The 9,237-nt window shown below is 51.3% G+C and overlaps 1 protein-coding gene across 4 annotated transcripts in view; it reads left to right on the forward strand.

Annotated features, from left to right (window-relative positions):
- CCDC88C (coiled-coil domain containing 88C) overlaps nucleotides 1–8,976 on the forward strand; it is a 118,455-nt gene extending 109,479 nt beyond the window's left edge. For all 4 annotated transcript variants that reach the window (XM_036882031.2, XM_036882036.2, XM_036882035.2 and 1 more), the window contains 4 exons: nucleotides 1,022–1,090; nucleotides 2,509–2,577; nucleotides 3,405–3,694; nucleotides 6,937–8,976. In XM_036882031.2, the coding sequence (XP_036737926.2) occupies nucleotides 1,022–1,090; nucleotides 2,509–2,577; nucleotides 3,405–3,694; nucleotides 6,937–7,917 (1,409 nt within the window). In that variant the 3' untranslated portion in view covers nucleotides 7,918–8,976. The remainder of the gene's footprint in view (nucleotides 1–1,021; nucleotides 1,091–2,508; nucleotides 2,578–3,404; nucleotides 3,695–6,936) is intronic.
- The last annotated feature ends 261 nt before the right edge of the window (nucleotides 8,977–9,237 follow it).

The raw sequence follows: 9,237 nt of genomic DNA on the forward strand, positions 1-9,237 counted from the left end.
GACCCAGCTCTGCCCTCGGCAGTTCCCTGGCAGCTGGTTCTCATGCTCCTGGCCTCCACTGCTGGTGGGCATTTACCCATTTTCAAAACAGACACCCCTCTGGGGATCAGCCATTTCTTTAAGTAAATCTGGTTCTTTTTAGAGCAGAATTTAATAATTAAGATCTGGACACTACACAGTTGGCATTGCTTCTAGACCCTTTCAGTGAAGAGAGAAAGCATACATATATTATGAGTTCATGTTGGTATTTCCAATTCAAATTTAACATTACAGGGATTATTTTTCTTCCTTGATTTCATATTTGTGGACCATTATGTCTTGTCTCCTGAAATGTTTACTTATTTTTTTCCCCAAAATAGGCAATGATAGTTTTAATTATAATACCAATATTAATACTAACAATAAAGTCACTAAGTGATGTTTAAATTTTCTTTGTAGTTCTTTTAGTCCTTAGGTTGTATCTCACTAAGGATGCAGAGTTTTATATTCAAAGTTCACTGGAAGTAAATTTTTTTCTCTGTGTGATTATGTTAGCAATTTGATATGCAGTAAGATTTATTGCTGGTTTTGATTTTAGACTTTTTTAATCCTGTTTTTTAATATGTAAAATATTTACATGGTTCAAAAGTTAGTTGTATGTATAAAGGCATACTTAGATTTCTGAGTCACATTCTCTCCATTTCCCTATCTCCATTCCAAAGTCACCCTATGGAAAACTTTTTTTTTTTAGTTCCTTCTTTATATTACCAGTGTTTCATTTTGCACCTTCATTTTTTTTTCCACTTAGACATATATCCTGGAGCTCTTTCTCATCCTTTTAATAGCTGCTTAATAATTAAAATGATGTTATCACAGTTTTTGACCAACCAGCCCCAGAGTTGACCCCTAGAAGTAAGATTGCTGGGTCAAAGGACAAATAAAAATATGCTTTTCCCAAATAGGAGCCCATTATATTTTTTAAAGTTTTCCAGAAAATTTGGATAATCAGATTTAATAACCAGTGACCTGATTCTCACCATAGGCTCTAATTCAGATGACAGCCTCTGCGAGCCGTCCCTGGAGCTCGAGTGCACCAACCACAGGCAGCGTGGTAAGTGGTCCCATGCGGTGCCCTTTGGCCTGGGTTCACCCTGGTTTTCATCCATAGTACTTTTCCTTCAAACTAAGACCTTTGAGGAGGTCCAGCACCCAACACAGGTAAAAGTGGAGTTGTTATGTTGAAGGTGGGAATGGGGAGTCCACTGTTCCTTCCAGCTCCTTCCTTCCCCTGCCCAGGGGGCCTGAGCATTTAGCTTCTGCTTCTGTGCCTTCAGTGACGGGGAAACCACTATCTATAAAGTGTGTCCCACTCCCAGAGGCTCTGGCCCCCCTCACTCTACAGTGCCCCGTTGGTTTGCTGGGAAGTTCTGCCGACCTACTCAGTGAGCACTGATTGCAGGGTCTCTCACTGTCCTCACTTGGATTTTATTTGCCCAGAGTCGCTCCAACTTGTATTTGGTCTTAGAAGTTAGAAGCCCTCGCCATTTGATTTAGGCATATCATGCATTTCTGCAGAAGGGAAACACCGAATTACACCAGCTGTCTTAAAAATCTGAAGCTGCTTGGGGTTTTTACAATTTTTGAAAAACAAAACTCTTAAAAGCATGGGAAGATAATTCCTTTAAAAACTTAGTTTACTTCTGAAGGGATGGACAGTCAGGATAGGAGCTAGCATTATCTCCTACCATAGTCATTGTCTTCAAAGTTTTATGATGCTCACGTTGATTCACACAAATACAGACACTTGGGATTTATATGAGTAAAGCCAGGCTTCGTGGTGAAACAGTGTGACACAAGGGAGCCCCTGTGTCTTCACACCGAGTGCAAGATAACACAGGGTGACACTTGACGAGTCTCACTGCACGGCCAGATGTGCGCTCAGTCTGCTGACCCAAAGGGCTTCCTTCCAAAGGATCCTGACTCCTCGAGTTTCTCTCATGAGGAAAAAGAAGGGAAGGGGTTTTCAAATGCAGTGTTTGGATGAGTAGGCGTGTCTTTGGATCCTATTGATTTGTATCAGTTTTCCTTTAGTGAAGCTTCTTTTTAAAGAGAGATGTATTTTGGTCACATTTTCCCTTCTCAAAGAGGGGACTTTCTCTGCTTTTACACTATTCCCAAAAACTAAGTATTTTGGGCTCACCCCCAAACCCTGTTTGCTAACCCATTTTTCCAGATGCCTGCTATTTGCAGAATGCACTGACCCTTGGGAATTAGGTGCCCTGTGGACCTGGTAAATGCACAGCAGAGCTCCTTTGAGGGGCAGTAAGCAGAGCTTAAACCAACTATGTGCTAGACTTCCCCATGGGAGGAGAGAGAAACTCCCCAAGTTCATCCTTCCTGAGGGCGTTCGCCTTAGCTTTGGCATAGACCGACTTTGTCACTTAATTTTTCTAAAATTAGGTGGTTCAGTCTGGGATGTGCCTAGCTGGTCATTGGGCCTTCAGGTTAAATGTTCTCATTTCCTTTCAGTGTCCCGGCCAGGCAGCTTAGATAGCAGTAGAAATGCGTCCAGCGACAGCTCCCCTCTTAACCTCAAAGGTAAGTAGCCTTTCCTTCTGTGCACTTCTCAATGTATTTGGATCTTTGGCTCTGGGCTCATGTTATTCTTATATTAAAAATGAGTTAACCAGATTCTCATATGCATGATGCCTTTGCATTCATTGGCACACCATCTGGTTTTAAGCAAAGGACAGAGCAAAATCCATTTGAATAGATTTGGGTTCAAATGTCTTCAGCCCCACTGAGGAGCTCTGGCTACCTGGGCAAGTCCCCCACCCTCTGAATCTCAAAAGTACTTTATCTTTAGAGTGAGGATGATAGTAGTTCCATTCCTTGTGATCAAAGAACGTAATAGTGGATGACTTTGATTCTTTTAATTTTTTTGTTTTATGCTGCAAGATATGGTCCTCTGTTTTAACAAAGGTTTCCTGTGCATTTGGAAAGAATATATATCTGCTGTCCCAAGACCAGAAACTCTTAGATTTTTTTTCTTCTTGGTTTCCGCATGATCAGCCCCCAGAAGAACACCTAGCATGAAGCACAAGCTAAATAAACCTTTAATACATGAATGGGTGAGAGCTAAGGAGTGTGGTGCCTTACAGCTGTTGCTAATTTAAACTTCAGCAGAAGCTTTCTACCTTTATCTCAAGGTTTTTTTGTTGTTGTTGTTTTTTAATGCCAAAGTGAAATTCTAAAGCATTCCAGAAAGTCCTTAACACCCCAAATCCCAGCCTGGAAGTAGTGCGCCCTGTGTTCTCGGGCAAGTTCTCACCTTTCTCAGCGAGCCGGAGGCAGCCCAGAGCCCGTGGGAGGCTGGCGGGAGGGAGACTGATGTGTGTTCGTCCCTGTGCCTCCCTGACACCCAGGTTCCTCCGACCGGCTCCACGGCAGGTCCGAGAGCTTAAGCAGCGAAGACCTGATCCCCAGCCGGGACACGGCCACTCTGCCGAGGGACGCCAGCACCCCAGGACGCACTGCCCTCGGCCGCCATGAGTATCCCCCGCCCCGGAATGGGCCTCTCCCCGAGGAGGGCATTCAGAAGCGGGCCCTGGCCCAGCCCCATGCTGGGACACGGCCCTGCTCCGCCTCCCCGAGCAGCGAGATGGTCACCCTGGAGGAGTTCCTGGAGGAGAGTGGCCGGAGCCCCTGCAGCCCTGTGAGTGGCCTGCGGCTCGGGTGCGGTGGGCTGCCTTCCCTCCCTCCCTTCCTCTCTCCCTCCCTGCAGACAGAGACTTTGGCAGCAAGGTCCCAAAGAGGCCTGGGTGCAGAGCCCACTGGATCAGGGAGGACAGCCACTAGCCAGCAAATTGCAGTGTGCTGGCAGCCAGCCCCAGCCAGCCCTTGCCCACTGTTTTCTCCCATCTGTGAAGTGAGCAGGAAGAGCTTTGTTGCCAACATGGAACGTAGGGATGGTGTGGCAAACACCCTATTTGCAGGGTTAGGGTCTCCACTATGCTTGTGACAGATCTCTGATTACCTACCTACCCTGGGCCTTCACCAGCAGAGGTTGGCAAGTTTTTTGTCCAAAGAGCCAGATAGAAAATATTTCAGGCTTTCCAGGCCGTACAGCCTCTGTTGCAACTATTCAACTGTCCTTTCAGTGGGAAAGCAGACTTAGACCATCTGGCAATGACTGGGCCTGGCTGTGTTCCTATGAAACCTTGCTTATGGACATTAACATCTGAATTTCATGTCCACACGTCACAAAAGACTGTTGTCTTTTAACATTTTTTTCAATCATTTAAAAAGGTAAAAGCTATTCTTAGCCCACAGGCCATGTAAAAAACACATGGCCAGCTGAAACTGGCTCTCTGCTCTAGTTTGCTGACCTCTGTTCTGCAGCTCTACCCCTTGGCCCTCGCCTGTATTAGGATACCCCTGTCACCTTCCCAGTGCCGCAGTTTAGCTTTTCTGAAGCTGCATGGGCATCTTCACACACTGTCTGAATTCAGTCACATGAGCTGTTGGGGTATTGAGTGGATGAAGTACACTGTCTTGCAGTTGAGACCTTTTAAGGGTTTTTAATACTTCAGTGATTCTCATTCCCCTTAAATACATACAGTTGAACTTTCTCTAGCCATGTGGTAAATTCTGTGACCCACGTTAATAGGCCACAGTGACAAAGGGAACACAAAATACTTGGTTGGTAAATACTTCCTGAGCATCTACTATGTGTTGGGCAATGTGCCTGCCTGGTGCCTATTCTCAAAAAACAAAGCAGACCAGTTAAGTTTTTATCATATACTTGCTAGGTGCTTAGGCTTGTGGTTGGCCCCAAAAGGGAAATAGAAAACATGGTCCCTGCCCTCCCTTCATGTATACCAAGCACTTGCTGTGTGCTGGAGTGGAGCCGAGGAGACCAGACTGAGAAGGGCGAAGGCCCTGCCCTCAAGAAGGTTAAGGTCTGATGCAGTGGCTGAAACTTCAGCATGTATCAGACATCCCCGGTGGGGTTGCCAGGACGCAGGCTGGACCTTGGAGTTTCTGACTCAGTAGGTCTGAGGTGGGATGCCCCGAGAACTTGCATCTTCACTAGGTTCCCAGGTGGTGCTCACACCATCAGTGTTTGTTCAGGCTTCACACACTGAGATGCACTGACCCCATGGAATAAACGAGAACTGTCCAGAACTCAGGGGTGCCTGCAATTGGAAGGCTCGCCTTCTCAATCCTTTTCTGATATGAGCGTCCCAGTGAGTTTCCTTTCCCTCTGCAGATGTTGGGGAGGGTGAGTCCTGAGCAAGGGTAGGGCCCCTCCCGCTCAGCTCAGACCTGTCCTCATAGTCCCCGTTCCCCACGGTCCATATCACTGCCTGTCTCTTTTCAGCCTAAACAGGCTGGAGCAATTTCTGATGGAAACTGCTTCTTGGCCATTGAGAGCCACCCCACCTCTCATCATCTCCCTGGGATGCTCGGCCCCACTCACCCCACACGCCTGACACCTCCTGCCCTTCCTCAGTCATAGCAGTGCTCCGCCGTGCCTCGTGCTCTCGGTGTGAATGGTGCTGGGAGAGGGGGTGTCCCAACACAGGCTCCCTGGGTGGCCAGAGAGGGTGGCCTCTCCAAGGTGGGCATCAGAGACTTAGAGGAATGCAGAAAGGGGCCAGTGGTGGGGAAAGCCTCCAGGGTTGGACAGCTGTAGCCTTTCGTCCTTGAACTGCCTCTCTAGATGTAGGACCAGACTTCTCTGAGCTGAATTTCCTTGCCTCCTAAAGCTTGTTTTAGTACAACCTTACAAGGTTACTTTGAGAATTAAATGAGGTTCTTTTCTTTTTTTGGCGGTTACCCCTGTGGTCCCTAGCACAGTGCCTGCCATGAATGGCTCCTGTTGATATTAATGTCCTAAGGGCTTGCTGCCCACCCACCTGAGATCTGTGGCTTCAGACTGGTGTAAAATGGCAGATTGCATCTCTGGCAAGTGAGATCCAGATGTTTTTCATGGGCCAGGTGGAGTTGGTGGGTGTAGATGGCTCCTGAGCCACTGACCTGGCTGTGGACCGTCACTCCTGGCAGGTTGCAGCAGGCTGGGGTCTGATGGCATCAGCTCTCATCTCCCCCATGAACTCACTTCCTTTCCTCTCTCTGCCGTGTCTGTCAGCCTCAGGAGGAACCTCTGCTTGGCTCCTCCAGGCTGTGAGGTGCTGGCAGAAGGCTGAAGGCACCCAGGCAGGTCCTAGACCTCGGCCTACCCCAGGGGTCACGGTTCCCTGGCCAGGGGAGGCCCATCCTGGCAGCAGCTGCCCGAGAAGAACAGTGTGGCAGCTGGGCCGTCAAATGTACCCCGCTCCCCTGTGCGGCCTCCCCACCTTTCTGGTAGCCCCCACCTCCTACTGCGCCTGCCTTTCCCCTTTCTCACGTCAGGAGAAAGATCTGAGTGGCTATGAAGGTTCTGAGCGTAGTTGTGGCTTTTCGGGAGCTGGTCTTGTTTCTCTTCTTCTCTGTGGCCCAAGATAAAGCCCGTGCAGTGTGTCTGAGCGTGGTGGGCCCACAAGGAGAGGAAGCCCAGTCCTACCGGCCAGCAGGGGGCCTCCGGCTCTGCTCGGTGGAAAAACGGGAAGTGGATTCAGTTGGCGGTTGTCAGGCTTTCGGCCCCGACTTTTCCATAAAGTGGATGGAGCCTGGTGGGAAGTCATTTCCTTCTCTGGGTCTGTTTTCTTGTTTGTCAAGGTGGGGGGCTGCCTGAGTGGCTCCTGGGGTTCTCTCCCTGATCCCAGCATTGCTCCACTGACCCCACCGACCCCACCGTCCCTACCAGGGCCAGCGTGTGTGCCTTGATGAGACCAAGCGGGAGGGGCAGGCTTCAGCCCTGGCCTTGTGGGCTGCCCAGGAGGCACCCTGGGTGGAAGGGGGCCTCTCGCAGGACCCCTGTGGCCCTCTCACTGCTTCCTCTCTCCTCCATAGGATGCTCCTAGTTGCCGGGATGACCTGCTGAGTGACTACTTCAGAAAGGCCAGTGATCCCCCGGCCGTTGGAGGCCAGCCGGGACCACCCACCAGGAAGGAAGGGGCCAAGATGCCCACCAGCTCCGTGGCCCCTACTGTCCAGGTGGCCGTCAACACCCCCGAGGGGAAGCTGCTGAAGCCCGGACAGTACGTGAGGCCAAACTTCAGACCTGCCGAGGCCGAGGCCGCCCGCAGTAGGTCCCCGAGGCAGGTCCAGCCTCCCCAGAGCCTGTCTCTGGGCAGACCCCGGCAGGCCACGACGGCCCCACTGCCCCACACAGCTGCTGGCCGGAGCACATCCCTGAGCAGGGCCTTCAGCCTGGCCTCGGCTGATCTTCTCCGGGCCAGTGGGCCAGAGGCCTGTAAACAGGAGTCCCCTCAGAAGCCAGGGGGCCCTGAGGCCTCAGGGGGCAGAGCAACAGGCAGTCACACCCTGCAAAACCCCATGCCCCCCGGCTCCCACAGCTCGGCGCGGGAGTGGACCCCACCCGGGGGAAAGGCTGGCGGCTCCTGTCAGGGCCCCGCCCCCCGCAGCCGGCCCCTGGATGTGCGGCGCATCTCCCTGGCTCTTGCGAAGGACGAGAGGCCGGCCCCCCTGCGGCCGTCCACCCTGGCCCCGGCCGCTGGAGGCAGCAGTGGTCGCAATAGCCCCCAGCACTCCTTGCCAGCCGCCGCTCCAGCCGCCAGGACTAAGCCCCAAACACCCACACCCCCGGGGGACAGGGCCACCATCACCCCTCTTCGGGCAGGGCCCAGCCTCTCAGAGGGTGACGGGGTCCCAGGGCAGGGCCACAGTGAGGGGAGATCTCCTGACTCAGCTTCCCGTGCCAGCCGGGCCCCCGAGGACTTCAGTCATGGGAGCAGCTTGAGGAGCACGCCCGCCTCCCCGGAGCCCGCTGGGGACCAGCAGACGGTGTGGTACGAGTACGGCTGCGTGTGACTTGTCTCCTGGACCAGCAGCCCTGGGACCTTAAAACTGCTGGTCCCCTCCTAGTGATGATGACCTCCTCTCCTGTCGGCCTGTGGTGCCAGGGAGGGGTTAGAACAGGGACAAGGGTTCCTGCCTATTTCTCCTGTTGGGTTAATGAAAACACTGTGCCAAGCCCAAGGAGGGTACACTCCCAGGTGTGTGACATGTCTTCCTTATCTGTAGCCTCCAGCAACTGGTATCTTTTGAACAAATCCACTTGAGCATGGGGACAGTCATAATTGCCTTGACAGCACCGACTTACCCCCAAGCAGGCACTATTTGAGCGTGCCCCCATAGAACACTCATTTGCAACTTGTTGACCTCCATTAAAGCCTGTATGTACGCACATGTGCAAACACACGTGCTTATACAACCGAGCCCTAGGGGCTCTGGAAACACCACTCCCTCTCCAAAAGCCATTGGATCCTAGGAGAAGCCCCAGACTAGACTGGCCAGACTACAAAGATCTTGAGGGCCTTGGATAAACCCCAGTGTCAGGCTTGCTGTCGAAATCAGGCAGCCTGCTGGGCGGTTCCTGGGGTCCCAAGCGCTTCCCTTTACCCCTGGGCTCTGCACTGCAGGCTTTGGGGAGGGAGGAGGGCACATGGAAACCTGCCTTCCTTGGCTCACTTTTCTACAAACACTGGATCTGCTGGGTCTGGGCAGCGGGGCAGAGGGAAGCCCCGCCCCCTCCTGGCACGTGTACATAGTGTACAGAGGGGAAGGAAGTGCGGGCAGGGGTGCGTGCTGCCTGCCTGAGTCGTGATGTGGCTGCAGAATCCCACCTTCCCGTCTCAGAGGAGATGTTGATTTATTTCGGAATAACTTCTTGTGGTAGAAACCAAATTTCTTTTAATATATTGCATATATGTACACACTCGTGAAATATATGTACTTTGAGGGGATCTATTTATGTTCTTTTGGAAGTCATCCTTTTCTTTCTGGAATCTTACCTGCTGCTCTGTGTATTTGGTCAGATTCCTGACACATTTTGTTTCCTGTTTAGTAAAGGTGCTCTTCTGAGATGTCCTCAACCTGGCAATTTTTTTAAAGATTTTTTTTTCTTTTGATTTAATACACTGAGAGAGAAACGGGGATCTTAAGACCAATTTTAGGAGCGCTTTGGGTTCTGTATTAAATAGCCATTCATTCTGGAACACAGGGACAGGATTATAATAAAATGGGATGGAATCGAGCCCTAACTTTACTCATTGGACACTGTTAGCATCATTGGCCAGCCTGGGGTTGAGGGGCGAGGGGGGCTGGCACCCCAGAGAGCCTTTGCCTGCC

Source organism: Manis pentadactyla, chromosome 11 (genome assembly GCF_030020395.1).
Source record: "Manis pentadactyla isolate mManPen7 chromosome 11, mManPen7.hap1, whole genome shotgun sequence".
Classification (NCBI taxonomy): Eukaryota; Metazoa; Chordata; class Mammalia; order Pholidota; family Manidae; genus Manis; species Manis pentadactyla.